Source organism: Rana temporaria, chromosome 7 (assembly GCF_905171775.1).
Source record: "Rana temporaria chromosome 7, aRanTem1.1, whole genome shotgun sequence".
Classification (NCBI taxonomy): Eukaryota; Metazoa; Chordata; class Amphibia; order Anura; family Ranidae; genus Rana; species Rana temporaria.
The window spans coordinates 118635900-118658563 of NC_053495.1; the positions used below are offsets into that span (position 1 = coordinate 118635900).

The 22664-nt window shown below is 42.5% G+C and overlaps 1 protein-coding gene across 2 annotated transcripts in view; it reads left to right on the forward strand.

Annotated features, from left to right (window-relative positions):
• The window catches only part of VAV3 (vav guanine nucleotide exchange factor 3), a 333028-nt gene that overhangs the window by 165268 nt on the left and 145096 nt on the right, over positions 1-22664 (forward strand). For both annotated transcript variants that reach the window (XM_040359896.1, XM_040359897.1), the window contains exons 5-10: positions 8494-8605; positions 9291-9383; positions 10990-11058; positions 14570-14673; positions 19166-19265; positions 21658-21753. In XM_040359896.1, the coding sequence (XP_040215830.1) occupies positions 8494-8605; positions 9291-9383; positions 10990-11058; positions 14570-14673; positions 19166-19265; positions 21658-21753 (574 nt within the window). The remainder of the gene's footprint in view (positions 1-8493; positions 8606-9290; positions 9384-10989; positions 11059-14569; positions 14674-19165; positions 19266-21657; positions 21754-22664) is intronic.

Here is a 22664-nt window from a genome sequence, read left to right on the forward strand (position 1 = left end):
TTTGATGTCTAATAGACAGGAAGCAAGCTGCAGGCCAGGAGCAGGGTCGGATAGGCTGTCAACGACCAACTGGACATCGTCTGCGTACAATCGATTAAACACTGCATGGGTTTCCAGCAGACTCGCAAGTGGCCGAAGATACACATTAAACAGCCATGGTGACAGGGCAGAGCCCTGAGGCACCCCACAACTCAGGGTGCTGATGGCAGATAGGAAAGGACCGGTTTTAACCTGAAAGGTCCTGTGGGTGAGAAAGTCTGAAAGCCAATGTGAAGCGGAGCCGGTAATGTGAAACTCGTCCCGAAGCCTGGCAATCAACATAGCGTGGTCCACGGTGTCAAAGGCTGCGGAGAGGTCAAGGAGCACCAAGGCAGCCGCTCCCCCCGCATCCCTGACTCCGAGCAGCTTCTCTCTGGTGGAAAGAATCGTGAGCTCAATCCCACGGCCCGGGCGGAAACCGCACTGCGAGTCGTGGAACAGACCTGTTGTCTCCGAGTACGATTGAAGTTGGAGAAAAATTTCGTATTCCACCAGTTTAGCCAGGAAACCTATAGCAGAAATGGGTCTGTAATTAGAAAGACAGCCAGGGTCCAAGTTGGGTTTTTTTAAAATTGGTGTGATAATGGCATGTTTCCAGCGAGCCGGAAACACGCCATGGGTTAGAGAAAGATTGACAAGTATCAGGAGGTCGTTCACAACCAGCTCTGCATTCTTCTTCAAGAGCCAGGCTGGACAAATGTCACCATAGAAGTAGGAGGCCTTAATTTTTGCCATAGATTTTAGAAGATGTTCCCGGCTGACCTTACTAAAGGACGACAGGGAATTAGGCACTGAGGAATTTGGTTTGGGGGGGCAAGTGATTGGTTTCTGTGAGTCAGTCCCTAAGAGTGACGGGGGGTCGGATGAGGATTTGGGATATTCCAAGGGAGTTAGTTGTCCTATGCCTAAACGTATGTCGGCTACTTTAGTAACAAAAGTATTAAGTAGATTGTCGCACAGAGCCTGCGAATGGGGTATATTCACCTGGCTCTGCGTAGGCGAGAATAAGGTTTTAACTATTTTAAAAAGTGCCGAAGCACTGTTATCGGCGTTATCGATAAGATTACCATAATGGGACCTTTTTTGCCGTTTTAAGGCCTGTGTATAAGCTCGGCATTGAATTCTATACTGCCTCTTGTCAGTCGAGTTTTTGGTCTTATACCAATGGCGTTCTAGTGCCCGACATTTCCTTTTAATAATAGACAAGGAGTGGCTGTACCAGGGTTGGTTTTTGCCAGCCCTGTGGCGATTTTTAGACATTGTTAAAGGTGCAACAATGTCCAAAATTGTATTTAATTTAAGTTCCCACACGTCTAATTTGGCTTCGAGGGCAGAAAGACTCATTTCAAAGGAGCCCAGATCTACATCCTCGGGATCGATATTTACACATGAATAAAAAGCTTCTGTAAATGCCGGGGTTTTGATGTCATGTAACTTCCTATAAGGTTCAGTTACTGCCATTGGTGGGCCAGGGGGATTACCTTTTGGTATTTCATAGTTAAGATTGGCTGACAAGAAAAAGTGGTCGGACCAAATCACCTGTTTTGAAAGAGTATTACATATCAGATTCTTAGAACAAAATATGGCATCCAGCTGATGGCCCTTATCATGAGTTGGCCCAGAAACGGTTTGCAAAAGACCCAGGGATTCCATGTCCGCCAATACTTCTTGTCCCAATTTATCATGTTCTACATTTAACCAGATATTAAAATCCCCCATTAAAATAAAAAAGTCACATAAAGTTAGGCAGTGTAGAGCAAAAGCTGAGAGCTCATATCTGTGCGACTTCAAGTTGCACCAACTTCATAGTAGTCCCTGTACTAAATTTTTTTTTATATAGTTAATATATTGCGCTTATCCTAAGATATTCGGAAAAATGGGCAGCCAACACAACAAAAGGATGAATGTAAAAAAATATAAATAAATAAAGTGCAACGCCAATGAGGAGCCCGCAGCAACGCGAGTTCTAAATACTGTGCCAAAGGAGAAATTACACCCCTAAAGTGATATACTATGGGCCAGATTCACAGCCGAGATACGACGGAGTATCTCTCAGAGTATTTATGCGACTGATTCATAGAATCAGTTACACATAGATAGCCCTAAGATCCGACAGGTGTAATTGTTTTACACTGTTTTACACTGTCAGATCTTAAGATGCAATACCGCGGCCGCCGCTGGGGGGAGTTTGCGTCGTAAACCAGCGTCGGGTATGCAAATTAGGAGTTACGGCGATCCACAACGGTTTTTCGCGTTCACTACGTCGCTGCTAGTCTAGTTTCCCGTCGCAAAGTTAGTTGTCGTTTTGGGTGCCTTAACTTTACACAGCACATGTATGTGCTGTATAAAGTATGGCCGTCGTTCCCGCGTCGAAATTTAAAAATTCACGTAGTTTGCGTAAGACGTCCGGGAATACGGAATTGCGCTACGCACGTCGCCGTTCGAATAAAATTACGTCAGTTCGCGCAAAGCACGGAGGGAATTTCGAAACGGAGCATGCGCAGTAGGTCCGGCGCGGGAGCGCGCCTAATTTAAATGGCACACGTCCCTTTAAATTATGCGGGCTTACGCCGGAGGCCGCCAGCGTAGGTTTTCATTGCAAGTGCTTTGTGAATCTGGCACTTGCGATGAAAACTTGCGGCGGTGTAACGTATCTACGATACCTTACGCCGCCGCAGTTCTACGTGAATCTGGCCCTATATACCTAATAAATATGACAACACACTGTAATGTGATACTGTGAATGTCCAAAAAGAGACTCAAATATGGGTGAGTTCAAAAATATATATGTGAAATTAATAAATAAGTAAATAAATATCCCTCAAGGGTTATCATAAACAATGAGTACAATCCAATGTAATAGTGAATGACCCTATAGTGATCAAGGGTTTAACCATGGACAGTGAATATACTTCAATGTAATAGTAAGTGTCCATAAACAATAAAATGATGATAAGATGATCCCTGTGAGGTCAACATGGAAGGTTCCCCTCCAAGATGCAATTCTTAGGAACTCAGGAAAATGAATGAAATACCCTTACCGGATGGAGTAGACCCACGAACACACCATACCGCGGTGGGTCACCAATGCACAATAGGCCGATTGCCCAATCTGGTCTCTGTCACGGTCCAACTTCCTGCTTGCGCTAGGCGTTGATCTCTTCAGTGAAAAACTTGATGGGACTGCTACCAGATACGCAACTCCAATCCGAATTCCAATAGGCAAATTCAACTGTGATTTAGACAGATGAACTCCAAACGAAGAAAGAAAGGAAAAAATGGGGAGAGCAACTCCTCATAGTGTAAAAATGCTTTAAAATGTAATGGTAAAAATTCAGAAATTATAACACTGAAATCCAAAAACAATCAAATCCAAATCCACATCAACCAAAAATCAAAAATATGAAAGATATCATAAATTCATACATAATTTCAGAACTTTTTCCACCTTTAATGTGACCTATAAACTGTACAACTCAGTTGAACAACACACTGAAATCTTTTAGGTGGAGGAAAGTAAAAATAAAAAATAAAATAATATGGTTGCATAAGTGTGCACACACATAAACTAATACTTTGTTGAAGCACCATTCGATTTTTTTTACAGAACTCAGTCTTTTTGGGTATGAGTCTATCAGCATGGCAAATCTTGACTTGGCAATATTTGCCCACTCTTGTTTGCAAAAAAACGTCAAATCTATCAGATTGCGAGGGCATCTCCTGTGCACAGCTCTCTTCAGATCACCCCACAGATTTTCAATCAGACTCAGGTCTGGGCTCTGGCTGGGCCATTCCAAAACTTTAATCTTCTTCTGGTGAAGCCATTCCTTTGTCGATTTGGATGTATGCTTTGGGTCGTTGTCATGCTGAAAAAAGTTCCTCTTCGTGTTCAGCTTTCCCAGCAGAAGCCTGAAGGTTTTGTGCCAATATTAACTGGTATTTGCAACTGTTCATAATTCCCTCTACCTTGAATAGGTGCTGCCACCACCATGCTTCACTGTGGATATGATGTTCTTTTGGTGATGTGCATTGTTGTTTTTGCGCCAAACGTATCGTTTGGAATTATGGCCAAAAAATTCAACCTTGGTTTCATCAGACCAGAACACATTTACCCACATGCTTTTGGGAGACTTCAGATGTGTTTTTGGCAAATTCAGCCGGGCTTGGATGTTTTTCTTGGTAAGAAAAGGCTTCCATCTTGCCACTCTACCCCATGGCTCAGACATATGAAGAATATGAGAATTTGTTATCACATGTACTACACAGCCAGTACTTGCCAGATATTCCTGCAGCTCCTTTAATGTTTATGTAGTCCTCTTGGCAGCCTCCCTGCCCAGTTTTCTTCTCGCCTTATATACATTTTGGAGGGACGTCCTGTTCCATGGTATTATCTAATGCCTGGGAAACTATTTTGTACCCTTCTCCTGACTGATACCTTTTAACAATGAGATCCCCCTGATGCGTTGGAAGCTCTCTGCAGACCATGGCTTTTGCTGTATGGTGCATCTAAGAAAATATCAGGAAAGACCTACTAGAACAGCTGAATTTTATTTGGGGTTATTAATCAGAGGCACCTTAAATGATAGGAGGTGTGTACTGACTCCTATTTAACATGAGTTTGAATGTGATTGCTTAATTCTGAACACAGCTACATCCTCAGTTATAAGAAGGTGTGCACACTTATGCAACCACATTATTTTTTTTTTTTACTTCCTCCCCCTAAAAGATTTCAGTTTGTTTTTCAATTTAGTTGTACAGTTTATCGGTCCCATTAAAGGTGGAAAAAGTTCTAAAATGATTTGTCTGTTTTTTTTACATCATAGAATCCTGACATTTTAACAGGGGTCTGTAGACTTTTTATATCCACTATATTGTACTCTGAATAGCTCACACCTTAATTATAATTGTTTTTTGACAACACATATATTATACCAACAAATACACAGATGTAGACCATTTTGAAGCCTGAGGCCTCGTACACATGACCGTTTTCCTCAAAAAAATCCATCAAGAAACTTGGTGATAGAGCTTTTTTTCCAAAGGAAAACGGTCGTGTGTATGTTTTTCGTAGAGAAAACTGTCTTGGATCTCGACGAGAAAAAAAGAGAACAAGTTCTCTTTTTTCTCGTCGGGAGTCTCAATTTCCTCGTTGTGTTTCTCGTCGGGCTGGTTTACGACGAGAAACGCGTTCGTGTGTATGCTTAGAAACCTGCGCATGCTCAGAATAAAGTATGAGACAGGAGCGCACCTTCGGTAAAAGTAGCGTTCGTAATGGAGATAGCACATTCGTCACACTGTAACAGACTGAAAAGCGTGAATCGTCGCTCACCAAACTTTTACTTAACACACAGTAACATGAGATTAGTAAAAGCAGCCCCAAGGGTGGCGTCAGTGGAATGGAACTTCCCCTTTATAGTGCCGTCGTACGTGTTCAACGTCACCGCGTTTGAGAACGACGAGATTTTGTCTTGACAGTGTGTATGCAAAGAAAGCTTGTCAAGATTCTCGACAAGCCTGACAAGGAACTCGTTGAGGAAAACGATGTTTCTTTTACGACGAGTTTCTTGGTCGTGTGTACGAGGCCTCATGCTCACACTCAGCATTTGCCCAGCCCCTCTGAACGCTCCTTCTCCTGCCAGGAGAAAATCAGCTTAAAATGCAAATAAAGCTGCATTTTGCACACATGTTTAACCTCCCTAGCCGTATTCCTTAGTGTGGCTTGGGGTGAATCTTCATTACCAAAAGCGCTAACCCCAAACCACACTCATAATTGCATTGCAGGATCCAGGCAATGTTACTTACTTGTCCCCAGGAACCTGCGGTGTCTGCGAGCCGTGTCTCTGCTTGATGTATCACAGTGCTTAGCTCCGTTCCCTGCTAGCGTTGCAAAACACGGGGACGGAGCCGGCGCCAAATTCAAAAAGGAATAAACACAAAATACATACAGTACACTGTAATCTTACAGATTACATTACTGTATCAAATAATTACACATCTCTTTTGTCCCTAATGCTTTGTCCAAAGTTGCAAGTTGCCCTAAGTCGCACGGTCGAGAAAATGAATGGAAGTGAATGAGAGCCGTCTTAATACACACTACTGAAGTCACTCCGACTTCAGAAAAGGTTCCTGTACTAATTCAATCTGACTTCTAGGCGACTTGTAGGCAACTTGTACCCATTTATTTCAATGGAAGTCGCCTCAGAAGTCGGATCGCTGTCTTAACTGGAGCAACGATACAGGAAGATAACATACATTTCTCAGACAAATCCCTCCCTCCCCTCCCTAACACAGAGCTGATTGTTGTTTGATTGGCCACTGGAAAGCCTCCTGTCCTGAAGGCAACTTGAAGTTGCCTTGTACTGTCCTGGAGGCAACTTGAAGTTGCCTTGTAAGTTGCCTGATGATTCATACTCAAGTCGTGTCCAAGTTGCCTCCCAAAGTCGTGCTGGAAGTCGTGTTGCTCCTGTGTGAATGGGCTCTAAAGGCATCAGCATACCAAGACATTTTGAACAATTTCATGCTCCCAACTTTGTGGGAACAGTTTGGGGATGGCCCCTTCCTGTTCCAACATGACTACGCACCAGTGCACAAAGCAAGGTCCGTGGATGAGTAAGTTTGGATTGGAGGAACTTGACTGAACTTGACAGAGTCCTGACCTCAACATGATAGAACACCTTTGGGATGAATTAGAGAGGAGACTGCTAGCCAGGCCTTCTCGTCCAAAGTCAATGCCTGACCTCACAAATGTGCTTCTGTAAGAATAGTCAAACATTCCCACAGACACACTCCTAAACCTTGTGGGCAGCCGTCCCAGAAGAGTTGAAGCTGTTGTAGCTGCAAAGGGTGGGACAACTGAATTTTGAACCCTACAGATTGGGATGCCGTTAAAGTTCATGTCAGTGTAAGGGCAGGCGTCTCAATACTTTTGACAATATAGTGTATTTCTAATAGAGACCACAAATATAGGACTCCCTAAACACCATAATATCAAATTTGGTGAGCTGTTATTAGATGGAAAACTTTGAAATAGCAGAATCTACCTATGAGATTCCATAATGTTAAATTTGTAAGGCCCCTTTCACATGTGCGGATCCAGGGAGGTTCCTTTTTTACACATCCGCTTGCTCTCCGTTGATCCCCGCTGAGCCGAAACGGACCAGTCAGATCTCCACTCTCCTCTATGGGGGGATCGGATGAAAATGAACCGTATGTCCGTTTTCATCCGATCTGATCTGCCAGACGGATGTAAAATAGGGTTTGCATTTGTCACACTTTAGCGGAGAGGATCGGGGCTGATAGGAAGTCAGCAGACGTGTCACTGCTGACATCTGACGCTCCATAGAGGTACATGGAGTGCCCCTTCAGGTCCACTGAAAAAAACGACTGGTGGATCTGCACGGTCCACACGTGTGAAAGGGGCCTTAGGGCACTGTGGGACAGATTCTCGTAGGAGTTACGCCATCGTAACTCTGAGTTTGAGGCGTCGTATATATGCGCCTGATTCTTAGAATCAGTTACGCATAGATTTGTCTTAGATCCGACCGGCGTAAGTCTCTTACGCCGTCGTATCTAAGTTGCATATTTACGCTGGCCGCTAGGTGGCGCTTCCATCGATTTACGCGTTGAATATGGTAATGAGCTAGATACGCCGATTCTCAAAACGTATGTGCGGCCGGCGCTTTTTTTTACGTTGTTTATGTTAGGCTTTTTTGGGCGTAAAGTTACCCCTGCTCTATGAGGCGTATATGAGGCGTATATGAGGCATACCAATGTTGGGTATGGACGTCGGAACAGCGTAAAATTTTTCACGTTTTACGTCGTTTGCGTAAGTCGTCCGTGAATGGGGCTGGACGTAAGTTACGTTCACGTCGACTAGGCATTGAGCGGGTGCAATTTAATTTGAAAATTTGACGTGATACTGAGCATACGCACGTATGCACTGTTTGAAAAAAGCGTCAATTACGTGGGGTCACGATTCTTTTCCATAAAACACGCCCACCACTTCCACATTTGAAGTAGGCGGGCTTACGCCGGCCCAGTTACACTACGCCGGCGTAACTTAAATCGCAAGTTCTTTGAGAATACTGGACATGCCGCTCTAAGTTACGGCGGCATAGTGTATCTCAGATGCGCTACGCCCGCCTAAAGATAGGCGATTCTGTGAGAATTTGGCCCTGTGTATTCAGTAGAAGTTCCATGGTGGAAAAGGTTACCATGTTTAGGCCCATTTGTTCATTGGTCAGTTTGCAGTACTAAGCCTGGAAGAGAAATAGTTCATTTTTGTAGCCAGCCAGGCTTTACTGCTTTGAACTGTACTGTCATACAACATTATACATTTCCACACAAGATGGAGCCTTGTGGGGGTAGGTGACCTTTGATGGTTCATCACATTTATACATTAACACTTGTCCTACAACAAATATGAATTCATGACGTTTTTTTTCCCTCTTCCAGTGAATCAGGGATGGAGGAAGATGATGAACTGTATTATGACTGTGTATACAGAGAGGATGAAGGAGATGAGGTTTATGAAGATCTCATGAAGGTTGAAGTTGCAATGCCCAATGTAAGGAAACTTGTACTGGTGTGTAAATGCAGATGTGTGGAATAAATATACTCAAATATATCAGTGTTGCTAAGCAGGAACAAAGATTGTCTCTGGACAGCCGCACTCTGAACAAATTGTAGCCTTTTATTAAAAGAAGGACAGCACTACAAGTCACAGCAAAATAAAATAAAACCTGACTGCTGACGCGTTTCGCACTGAAACTAGTGCTTAGTCATAGCTAGGAAATGACGCCAGAAAATACGGTACTGTTTGTATGCTCCAATTGTTGTCAGATTTTCCGCAGACAAATGTTGGATAACAGGCTTTAAAATTTTCCATGAACAACAGTCTGTTGTCGGATTTTCCGAGCGTGTGCACACAAGTTCATCGGACAAAAGCAATGCTCGGAAGCAATGCTCACCAAACACAACATTAGCAGAAGGTGTCCAAAGGGTGTCGCTAAAGAGCTGAAAGACTACGTAGTACGTAACTACTTTAGTGTTTGTTGGCCGACAATTGTGTGTCGTTTGTATGCAAGACAAGTTTTTGGCCAACGAGTCCGAGGCTTTGTCTGCAGAAAATCCAATTGTGTGTACGAGGCTTTACTGACCATTTAACTGTCTGATAGATACGAATACATCATTTATTATTATAGTCATTTTTACTAGAGTTTCTGAATGACATTTCTTTTGAATGATTGCAGAGGACTGCAGAGAGTGACATCCGGAGCTGCTGCCTTTTAGAAATTAAGCAGACAGAGGAGAAATATTCTGAGACCTTGGAGTCAATAGAAAAGGTGGGTGTAAAGTGGTGAAAGCTAGCCGATATATCAGGGGTCAGGAACCTTTTTGGCTGAGAGAGCCATGAACGCCACATATTTTAAAATGTAATTCCATGAGAGCCATACAATATGTTTAAAACTAAATACAAGTAAATGTGTGCATTTTATGTAAGACCCACTGTAATGTCTACATCTCCCCACTGTAATATCCACATCTCCCCACTGTAATATCCACATCCCCCCCCACTGTAATATCCACATCTCCCCCCACTGTAATATCCACATCTCTCCCCACTGTAATATCCACATCCCCCCACTGTAATATCCACATCTCCCCCCCCACTGTAATATCCACATCTGCCCCACTGTAATATCCACATCTCCCCCCACTGTAATATCCACATCTCTCCCCACTGTAATATCCACATCCCCCCACTGTAATATCCACATCTCCCCCCCCACTGTAATATCCACATCTGCCCCACTGTAATGTTCACATATCCACATCTCCCCCACTGTAATATCCACATCTCCCCCACTGTAATGTCCACATCTCCCCCACTGTAATATCCACATCTCTCCCCACTGTAATATCCACATCTCTCCCCACTGTAATATCCACATCCCCCCACTGTAATATCCACATCTCCCCCCCACTGTAATATCCACATCTGCCCCACTGTAATATCCACATCTCCCCCCACTGTAATATCCACATCTCTCCCCACTGTAATATCCACATCCCCCCACTGTAATATCCACATCTCCCCCCCCACTGTAATATCCACATCTGCCCCACTGTAATGTTCACATATCCACATCTCCCCCACTGTAATATCCACATCTCCCCCACTGTAATGTCCACATCTCCCCCACTGTAATATCCACATCTCCCCCACTGTAATATCCACATCTCCCCTACCGTGACTACACAAGCAGGCAGATCCACCACGAGCAGTTGAGGAGGGTGATGATGACGTCAGCGCCGCTCACCTAGGCCGCCGAGTGTACCATGATGGCCGCCGATCCGGAGATAGGCCGAAGCCGCGACCTTTCCTATGGGCTCAATCCGTGGATCGGCACACCACGCGATCCGTGGATTGAGAGGCGAGAGCCAGATGTAGCCATCAAAAGAGCCACATCTGGCTCACGAGTCATAGGTTCCCGACCCCTGCGATATATCCTGCATAATCAGGGTAAACTATTTTATTTGATTCTATCAAATCCACACTGTGGCCAAATACAGAGACTATTGCTTACTTTCTGGTCTACTGATTTACCAGTGGGCAAGAAAATATCAAAACCTTTACTTGGTAAGACCAAGTTAGCATTGTGAGCATCCAATGACCATCCTTACCTTTACACAGAGACAATCAAAGGTATTTTAAACATACTGGCCTAAGCTCTTTGATTAGAAATTCTAAATGTGTAAGTACTGTTAACTGACTGATAGAGACACCCTTGTATGTAGAATGCCAGAAAATTAGTGGTGTGATAACAGTGAATGATACCAAAAATAACCTCTCACCTCCTGTATAATTAGTCGTTGGTGTTCATCACAGTGAATTCATTTTTCACATCACTTTTTTTATACATTCATTATGTGTCTTTCCTTTTGCAGTTCTTCATGGAGCCATTGAAAAAATTCTTGCCTACAACAGACCTGCAACAAATATTTATTAATATCCCTGTAAGTAGCTTAGACGAGAAGCAGGAAAAATATAGCAAAGTTCTCCAGTACCGTATGTGAAAGAATAAGTAACAAGGACAAATTTTAAAGCTGCTCCTGGCTAATATAAAATGCCATTGAATTCAGTTACATTTCCATTGAAAAATCGATAAATGTGTTTTATAAAGAACTTGTACAATTTTGTGACACTGTACTCATAGTAATGTCAATACAGTATACACGCTTACACAAAGGGGAGGTTTGGGTTGGCAGATGACCAAATTGTGAGGCCACTGACCTGGCTATGCTGTCTAGCAGGCATACCTAAAGCACAAGATTGGCTAACCACACTTACATGTCCTTATGGGATGTATATTCGATCACAGTATAAGTTTATGTATTGTATCAGGCCTCGTACACACGGCCGAGAAACTCGACGGGCAAAACACATCGTTTTGCTCGTCGAGTTCCTTGTGAAGCCGCCGAGGATCTCGGTGAGCCAAATTTTCCCATTCCCATCCGGGAAAAAGAAGACATGCTTTCTTTTTGGCCCGACGAGATCCTCGTCGGTTTCCTCGTCGAAAAGTGTACACACGACCGGTTTCCTCGGCAAAAAAAAAAAACCCAGCAAGCTTCTTGCTGGTTTTTGCCCAGAAACTCGGCCGTGTGTATGAGTCCTTAGGCCCTGTACACACGGCCGAGGAACTCGACGTGCCAAACACGTCGAGTTCCTCGTCGAGTTCAGGGATGAAGCCGCCGAGGAGCTCGGCGGGCCGCCTTCTCCCATAGAACAACGAGAAAATAGAGAACATGTTCTCTATTTTCTCGACGAGTTCCTCGGCGGCTCCATCGGGCCAAAAGTGTACAGACGACAGAGTTTCTCGGCAGAATCTGGGTTTGACCGAGTTTCTCGGTGAATTCTGCCGAGAAACTCTGTCGTGTGTACGAGGCCTTAGAGTGTTTTGCCGTTTTCCTGGAGTTCAGACCTAGGCTAACTTTATAGACACAAGGCTCAATTCACAAAGCTTTAACACCAGTCTAAGGCTGCGTTCACACTAGTGCGATGCGCAAACCCTGTGAATCCACTGCGGGTTCACACTGCCATATGCAAACTGCTGGGGAGTGTCAATACACTGTTAATGACACCCCCATTTCAGCTCGCATATCGCACTGCGAACTGTCAGTTCAGACATGAATCGGATCGCATAGGTGATCCGATTCTGGGACAAAAAAAAAGGGTCCTGTGCGAGTGTAGTCCGAATGCGATAGGATTTCAGCCATACTATATGTATGGCTGAAATCGAGTCGCACGAGCATGTGATTTGCAGTGCAGTGCGATTCACATGCGATTTTGCACCATGCAGCAGTGTGAACCGACCCTGAGGATACAACTGTGTTGTTTATGCACAATCAACGTGCTGATATATGCACAGTGCTTTATTAAATTACTTTAGAGCTTTTTCACACTGGGGCGACTTGTCAGGCGACTCAGCTGCCTGACAAGTCCCGTCCCATTCTATTCAATAGAACCGTTCTAATTGGAGCGACTTAAGTCGCTCCGACTTAGAAAAAGGTTCTTGTACGACTTTGGGGGCGACTCGGGGCGACTTGCATTGACTTCTATACAGAAGTCATTTTGCAAGTCGCCTCTGAAGTCGTCTTCAGGAGGCCTTGCCGAGTTGCCCCCGAAGTCGTGCCGCCCCAGTGTGAACCGGCTCTTAGTCTGTTGTATGTTTTGTTTACTAAACATTACAGACTTGCAGCAAAAGCAATGAGACTCCGTAGCTGTAGGGTTGGAGTTGTGAGCTCTAAAAGGGTGATTTTACTGCTTTAGTCTAGTTCAGATAAGAAATCAGCAGTGATTCAGTGCACCAGAATTCACAAATAACTGAAATATTAGTGCTTTATGGTCTGAGCCTTTTAAAAATAGCCCTTAGTGCTGGTTTCCACTGATGTGGTGTGGGAAACTGCATGTGATTTGGATAGGAATCGCACCACATTCCTGGTCAAATCACATGCAATTTGTTGCCGTGCGATTTGAGCCCATTCATTTTGTATTGCTCAAATCACACCACACCCACACGAAACATTACCAGTTTAGAGTTAGAGAGGGGGTCTTGCGCTAGAATTATTGCTCTCACTCTAACATTCATGACGCGACCTACAAATACATTCGCTTCTGCGTGCGAGCACGAGTGGACGGGGACACTTTACATTTTTTTATATTTCTCTTTCCACTTTCCCTTTAGTTTTTTTTATCACTTTTATTTCTATTACAAGGAATGTGAACATCCCTTGTAATAGGAATATAGCATGACAGGTCCTCTTTACAGAGATCGGGGGACTATAAGTCCCCAGATCTCTCCCCTATGCTGGAAAGCATGAGATAAAAAAAAAACTCAGGCCTGGTACACACGACCAAGAATATCGTCGTAAAAGAAACGCTGTTTTCCTCAACGAGGTTCTTGTCAAGCTTGACGAGAATCTTGTCAAGCTTTCCTTGCCTACACACTTACAAGACAAAATCTCGTCGTTCTCAAACGCGGTGACGTATAACACGCACAAAGGCACTATAAAGGGGAAGTTTGATCCACTGGCGACACCCTTGGGGCTGCTTTTGCTAATCTCATGTTACTGCGTGTTAAGTAAAAGTTTGGTGAGAGACGATTTGCGCTTTTCAGTCTGTTACAGCGTGACGAATGTGCTATCTCTATTACGAACGCTACTTTTACCGAAGGTGCGCTCCCGTCTCATGCTTTATTTTGAGCTTACGCGGGTTTCTAAGCATACCCACGAACGTGTTTCTCGTCGTAAACCAGCCCAACGAGAAACACGACGAGGAAATTGAGACTCCTGACGAGAAAAAAGAGAACATGTTCTCTTTTTTTTCTCGTCGAGATCCACGACCGTTTTCTCGACGAAAAACATACACACAACCGTTTTTCTCTGCAAAAATGCTCTGCCAGCATTTTTCTTGAGAAAAACGGTCGTGTGTACGAGGCCTCAGGCTTCCCAGCAAACAAAAACGGCAGTGTTTACCTCTGCTGGCACCGGCAGTGAAGTCATGAAGTCTCTTCTGGCCTTCAAGGGTCATAGAGATTGCCGGGGACCATGTGGTCCGCGGTCAGCTTTATGGTAAACCGCAGCCGCCAGCAAACTCTTTCTTTGGCTCGCCAATTGCAGCTGGGAATAGAACCAAAGCAATCAAGTGGCTGTAATCAAGCGGCTAACCAGCCACTATGAGGGCTTTTACTTTGCAGGGAACCACAGCTGCAGGCATCATTTAGATATCTTCACTCAAAGTCCAGGCCGTCATATGACATCCTACGGACAGGAAGTGGTTAACATTGACATGAACAGAGAGTGATTATGATGCGGTGTGGGAAACGCACAGGAATCGCTGCAAATCCCACGCCTTATCAGTGTGAACTGAATCCTACACAGTGCTGTTTGTGCCCTTTTATCTAGTTTAGTTTAGTTATTCTTTAAATGTTTTTGTTTGTGATGACATATTTCTCTCTTTGGCATACAGGAACTGGTGAAAGTGCACAGAAGCCTCATGCTTGAAGTCACAGACTCGATTACGCATAAAAATAGCCAAAACCTCTACTCGATCTTCCTGGCATATAAAGAGAGGTAGTATTTCACTATCTGCAATAACTTTATCAACAGCAACAACAGGGTTACAGCAGATTCACAACCAACAGGTCCGAAGGGAAGATGGGCCTATCCTGCACCCTGATGCTGCTGTTTCCTTTCATTGTTTCTGCTACTTTCCGCTTCTCTCATCACTTCACCTACTTCAATGTCCTTGGTGTTTGAGCTCATTTTCAATTTTATCATCTTCACAGAGCTATAAAAGAAGGCGTGGTCAGTCTCTCAGGACAATATGGGTTTGATTTAATAAACCTGGAACCTGCAAAATCTGGTGCAGTTCTGCACCAATCTCTGCCATCCAATCAGCTTCCAGATTTTTTTCAAAGCCTAATTAAACAAACTAAAGTTAGAAGCTGATTGGCCACCATGCACAGATTGCACCAGATTTTGTACTCTCCAGTCTTAGTAAATCAACCCCCATGAGTACAAATACCCTGGTCAGCTTTAATACGTTACATTAACTGAATAAGATCAATCTACTTTGTTATGAACACAGTGACCTTGGGTCATAGGTTTTGTGGAGTTGACTTACTAAAGGAAAAAAAGACTGTTCATTTTTTAAGGGAAGTTGCACTTTGTAAAGACATTTTCTCTAAAGCTTAAAGTGATACTAAAGGTTCTAAAAAAAAAAAAAAATACCAAACATGTCATACTTACCTCCACTGGGTAGTTTTACACAGAGTGGCCCCCGAATGCTGCTTTCTGGGGTCCCCCGGCGGCTCTCTCGGCTCCTCCCCACATCAGATAACCCCCTCTGGGAAGTGCTCTCCCAAGGGGGTTACCTTGCGGGCACGCTCCCGTGTCCAGCATTCGGCGTCCATACTCGCCGAATGCAGGACCTAATGCACGCCCCCCCAGCGCCCGTGTCATTGGGAGCCAATGGCTGTGCTGCTAATAATCTATCCAATCAAGAGCCGAGAAGTCCAGGCAAAGATGCAGAGCGTCCTCCAGGGCTCAGTTTAGTAAAATAGGGGGGCTGGGGGAACAGTAATTGTCAGATGTTTTTTCACCTTAATGCATAGGAGAAAGTGAAATTGCCCCACATTCACTTAGCTGCAGGGAGATTCCTATGTAACGTGCCTTTAGTAAATAAACCCCTGAATGTATATATACATTTTATAATGTCCATTCTTTAAATGTTCAAAAAATATGTTAGGGATATAAATCATCATAAGTAGCATGTCATTTACAGTATAATGTCATAAGGTTTTATGTCTGTATTTAAAGGGTCGCTAAAGGAATTATTTTTTTTAGCTAAATAGCTTCCTTTACCTTACTGCAGTCCTGCTTTCATGTCCTCATTGTTCGTTTTTGCTCTGATGTTGCTGTGATTGTTCTCTGTTCTGGACACTTCCTGGTTGTCTGTTTCCTGATGACCACAGTACTGGGAGATTCTAGTTTCATTTTCCAAACCATCACTGCTCTATGGCTCTATACATGCACACAGGCAGGATAACATGCAAAAACAAAACTAGATGCAAAAACGAAACTAGATGCAAAAACGAAACTAGAGGCACATTATATGATTGATTTTTATCTATTTTTAATCAATTTTAAAAGGAATCAGTTAACTATTATGTCTCTGTACCCTGTAAATGGTCATTTCAGCAAAAGAAAATGTTTCCTTTACAACTCCTTTAACAACAGATAAGAATAGTTACATTTAGCTATATTGTGTATGCTAAAAATCCAAAAACCGAAGTATGGGAAATGCTACATTTGAAGAGCATAGACTACTGAAATAAATCCACGGATCCACGCCTAAAATTCATCTCACATTTCTTGTCACAACTGACTTCACCTATCATAATAACACAGGAACCCTGACTGGCTGCAATAGGAAGCAATTGTGTTTTTCCATTATTTATGAATCCATTCGTGTTATCAGAAATAATATATTATTTACAGTTTGGAAAAAAATTGAAACCACATTTTTACAGTATTTTAAATAATGATGCTCTAGTGTATTTTGTTAATATTGTTTTTTTTTTTTTTTTTTTTTAGCTTTATAATTTATGGGTGATAACTCAAATGGTGTCTCAGATTCAACAGTTTATGCATTGTAAAGATCAGATAAGATATTGATCCCGTTCGATTTTGCAGGCTTTTTTTGTGGTTTCCAAAACAATGACAAGCTGACAATTGGTCAACAAGCTGTTTACCGGAACCACACTTCTAGGTCAGCGATTATTAAACCTCCCCCTTCCTTTTCTCAAGTTAGATCCCTTTCACACTGACACGTTTTTCAGGCGGTTCAGCGCTATACCGTCACCGCACCTCCACTGCCCCATGTGAAAGGGGCCTAAAGGCAATTTGGCTCTGACAAAATAGCAAGACCTCTTGTGTTAAAAAGCATCAATTTCTAAAAAAATAAAATAAAAATTTAATCTATTGCAATTTACCAGTCATACACGTGGTGCTCCTGTAAAGCCTACTGCCCAGATACCATATTTCCTATGACTTGGACCTATGAGGTGTAAGGGCCAGTTTGCATCAGAACACGGTCCAGGAAACGTGCAAAAGAGCGCGCAAAATCATGAGCGCACCCACAAAGTACAAAAACGTGCATCCCTGTTTCAAGTGCACAATAATGCCATTAATTCATAATAGCACCCCAATGCACCTTGCTAACACCATATGTTATACCATGTGTTTTGGTATAGCACAATTTTAATAAAAGGGTTATGCATTTTCGCATGTAGGGCAGCCCATTAAAATGAATGGGCTGCCCTAAATGCGCCACACAAAATTGCATAAAAATGTTTGCGCAACATCGCACTTGCATAGGTGTGAACAAAAGCCTTAAGGTTTTGTTGTGGGGGGCAATAGGAGAAAAAACTGTCTACTAATATATTAGGAAATACGGCATTGTTTTTTTTTTAAATAGACGTTATACCATAGATCAGTGTGCCCTTGTTCACATTGATGGTGATTGATGTGTGATTTGACATGTGAAATCGTATGCTGCCAAATCAGCGGCAATTTCCAGCAATGGCAACGCCCGAATCGGTGCGACGCCGCATTATGTACTACTTTTGGTGATTTTGGGGTCCAATTTCCATTGACATTTGTGTGGAAACTCGCACAGATGTCTCTGAAATCGCCCCCCAAGTCGGGACTGACATGCAGGAATGCAATCGTGCGAGTTCAGCTAAAGATGGACAGAGACTGCAGACCTGATATAGGAGATGGGCAGAGACTGCAGGGATGCTAAAAAAATGGTCAGAGACTGCAGGAGATGGGCAGATAATGCATATACGATATCAAATCAGTGGTTTGGTGTCTTGGATGGTTAAAAAACCTAACTACCTTTAAAGCAGAGCTTCAGACTTTTTTTTAAAAATCACCACTGTGATAGTTGCAGTGTATAAAATCTATAGCGGCATATGAAGACATTTTCTTTTTTCATTTGTTTGTTTGTACTCACTGGACCCTCCAGACCCAGTGAGCTTCCATCCTTAGTGTGGGCATCTGAAGCCCACTCCGAGTTCCTTCAGGGAAATGGTGCAGCTGGCTACCCAGCGTGCACCTCCCGATCTTTCATGCCTGTGCAGTGTGAACAAAGTGTGGCGTACTCGGTGTACTGCAGGTTGCCCCTTGACTCCTGGGATTGATGACACATATCCTAAGAGTGAGTGGGCAGCTGGGAATAACATACCTTGCAGGGTACAGAGGAAGTAAAGCTTTTAGTGACCCGAAAAAGGGTAAAATGCTTAAAAAAGAACAAAAAAAAAAATCGGAATATTTTAGGCAATGAAATCAGCAACGATGGGGGCCATACTTGAAATACAGGGAGGAACTCCGCTATATTGACTAACCTCAGTCTGGTCAAGTGATGTCCCATGTTAGCCAGGGCCACCTGCAGAGAAGAGAGCACTTGGACACCGGCTTATAATGCCTGGGACCGGTGACATCACCAATAGGCTTCACCCATCACCCTTGGCGCTCCTTCTTACCCCTTTTAGCTGCGCTTGTTGACACAGGGGAGCCAAATCACATGACCAGGCTTCAGCAACCTGATAATAGGGAAGTATACAAATCTTTCTTACACCAGTTAGTCAGAAAAACATACAGGACCCTTTTGGAATGCAGACCGCGGCTGCCCCGGACCTGCGTGAACCGGCTTCATTGAGAGTCGGTCATGTTTGCATAATGAGAATTGGATGCAGTGAAAGACACACATCCAATTTGCACATATGTGAACCTGGCCTTAGTTGTACTTTGAGAAGGGGGAGGGAACATTTTTAAGACTAGACAGGTTTTGCCTGAAATTCTACTTTAACTACAGATTGCCAGCCAATACATTTGCAGATCATCTGCATAGTTGGATGATTACTACAAGTTTAGGCAGTTCTTTAATCTTTTATCATGTTTCATGGAATATCTGTCTGTGTATGAGCTCATTGTTTTCTATAAATGTAATATTAAAAAGCACTGTGCACAGCTAACTTATTTTTATCATCCTCATCAGACTTCTTATATATGGAGAGTACTGTAGTCAAGTGGAGTTAGCCATATCTATCCTGGATAACATATGTAAAACCAGAGAAGACGTCAAATTAAAACTGGAGGTATGTAGCCACCTTTTAAACTTATATCTGTTAGTGCATCATTCTGGATGACTGTTATTCTTACATGGCTGGTCTGTACTTGAATCCCTCCATACCTGCTGTCACAAGAATTTAAGCATCACATGGCCTCAGAACACCTTATAACATCCATCATTTGATAGTACTGTTTTAACTTTCTGGATGCAGAAGGAGTATGAACCCGGAAGGGCTCAACTCTGAGCCCTTCCAGGTTCAGAGCTGTCAGTACAGTCTGTGCCCAATCATTTTGCAGAGGTGTTAACCTGTCTCCTTAAACCCCTGATGTCTCCTTAAAGAGAACTTGTCATCTGCACTATGCTATCACACAGGGGGCTTTTAAACCTCCCTGTGTTAGCAATAAAATGAAGTTACAATGGAAAAATAGAAGTTTAATAAAAAATAAAAAAATAAAAACAACCCTACATGCATGCATATGCAAACACTCATGAACATGTTGATTGCCCTTCCCATTAGGTATTGACACACACTCCAGAGCAATAATTCCAGGGCCATTATTCACGAGGATTGCCATATTTGGTATTTAATTGCTCGATGCAACCTCATATTTTATATATCACCAAACAAATGGGTATCATATTGTGTTTGTGTACACTAAAATGTATTTGAGTGTATTTTTTAAAGAAAATTTACATTTTAAAAACTATAGCACAATTACTACGTGACATAAAAAATTCCAACTGCCACCATTTTATTTTAAAGGCTTCCTGATTTCAGAAAATATATAATGTTTTAGGGGACTAGGTAATCTTTAGGTATAACATGCTTTGTAGCGTGTGCAAAAAATGAAAAAATTGTTGCCGCAACTTAAGGGCTGAAACAAACCCCCTATCTGTACAGCCTATGTACTCTTTCTATGTAATGTGACATTACATGGCAAACTGTTATAACCTATTTTTTGAAACTGTTGAATAATACGTATTTGACTGTAAAACCAGCCCCCTTCACCTCTCTAGCCATTTGTACTGTGAAGAATTCATTCACAAAGATCAGGACTCTAAAGTTGGTTTCTAACAGCTTTGAAACACCCGCTGTACGTTTAGTAGGCTGACAGGCTGCCAAGATCTACTCTAATAAAAATTAGATTTTTTTGTGCCTGTTGTGAACTTGAAAATGCATTTCTCCACAATGCCTGAATCTACAAAGGTGAATGAGTGCTTTTGTTAAAGTGTTGTTAAGGCTTGTTCATAATATGTATATGTATTAGTGTACATAAGCAAACATTCATTTTAAAGGCCTTAAACTACATGTCAATCTAAGACTACCCTGTCCACAGAGTGACATTGCCATTGTGTTATTAAAACTATAATACGGGGAGATGGAAAAACGGCAACTGTGTGTTATTTGCTAGTGAGAGACTTCATCATTTATGTGATTGTTTTGCACATTAAATAATAACATAGAAACCATCATATATATTATTTATGGCCATATCAGATGTGGTTTGGAAACCTGTTAGGTCTGCAATACAGGTGTCTAATTTTCCATACAATTCCTGTTATTCTGCCAGTTAAAATCAGTGCCGTAGCAGTAATAATATCAATGATATTCTGAGTTTAATTCATGCTTATACTGAGATTCTGCAATTGCAAAATCATTGCCTTAGGGTTTTTATCAGTTGCTGACAGAACTCCAGTTTCTGTCCTGCCATGAACTCCTTATGGATGTCTTTGTAGAAGAAGTAGTGCTCTGTGGTGTCAGCTAATACAAGCACCATCCCCTGGCAAGCATCCATCTTCCCTGCAGCACACCACCAGCTGCAGAGACAGCAACAGTGTGCTTCTGTGAAGCTCTGTCCTTCACTGTGGGGCCATTTCATGGCACAGGCTCTGTCACCATTGCTTCATTAATGATTTTCAGTACTTCAAGCTGTAGCTTCTTCACAAATCACATTGATGTTTTAAAGACAACATTTAAAAATGAATCTGATTCATTATCAAATATACATTATGTTCTTTTGGGAATATTTTCTAAATTCTGCCACAAGTGCATGCCATAATTCCTTTATAATATAAATTAAATTAATAGGACTTGTTCTTAATTATTTGTTTTTGTATTCCTTTGCCTAGAGCGTTATCTTCAGATTATCTGCACAATTGCATGACCTAGCTTACAGCGCAGTGATATGACAGCACACACCATTATTCCTGCAGACATGATTAATGTGAAAGGAAAACAGTTATAGGTGTACGTTTTTAGATATGCTTGTTTTCATGCAAAACTTAAAATCTTATTTTGCTTAAATATAGATGACATTTCCAGGGCCATGCATCTGTTATTTTTTCCTAATTCTGTAATGTGTCATTGAAAGCAGAGACTGCAGCGATGTAATGATAACAATATTTCATCTAAACAGGAATGTTCAAAGAGAGCAAATAATGGGAAATTCACACTGCGTGATCTTCTTGTTGTTCCTATGCAAAGGGTCCTGAAATATCACTTGCTGCTCCAGGTAAGTCCTTAATTTGCAGATTCTACACAACAAAGAAATCATTTTAGGCACAAAAGACCACGGGAAGCCTAGTGCAGCCCCAAAAGACTTAATACTCATACTTTTCTTTCATTTTAGGATAACGGACATAGCTGCACACATAATTGTCTATGCTCTAGTGGCCAATTGAGCCAACTTAAGGGAAAAAAATTGCATTCTAATATCTGTGTGTAGTTAATACTAATAAGTAATAGTAGTATTTATTTTCTGAGTTAGTCTCTAGCTCGGTAATTTTCTGTGTTACATACCTTCCTCCAGCACGCTCCTTAGGCCTCGTGCACACGTCCGAGAATCTCGTCAGGAAAAACCTGTTGTTTTCCCTGACGAGATTCTTGGCAAAAAACTCTTGCCGCCGGAGTGTACTGACTGTCATTTCAAAAGAACCGCGGTTCTCTTGAAAGAAAAGAACGTGGTGATGTCATTGCGTATGACTGCGTCACATTTGCTGCCGTCGCCGCCATCTTGCTTCACCCCACCTATGCCGTGGAAGCTTTCGCGCATGCGTTAAAGTCATTTCGAGGATGCACAGGTTTCCACGGCGACAGTTAAGTATACACACGCTCGGGTTTCTCTTCGGGAGCAGGTTCTCTTTTTTTTTTTCGTCGAGATTCTGGCCAGATTTCCTGACGAGAAACCTGAATGCCTCGTACACACGAACAGTAATCTCGGCAAGAATCAGTTTTCTTGCTGGTTTTTGCCGAGAAACCCAATCGTGTGTACGAGGCCTAAGAATCATCACACATAATTATTTTTTGAGTTATTCTTTTGTTTTTTTTAGGCAGGGCCACAAAATGAAGATCTCCATATTAAATTAATCTCAGGCAGCGCTGGCTATAACTTAAAAAAGTATTCTAGTAGGTGCCAAAAAAGAT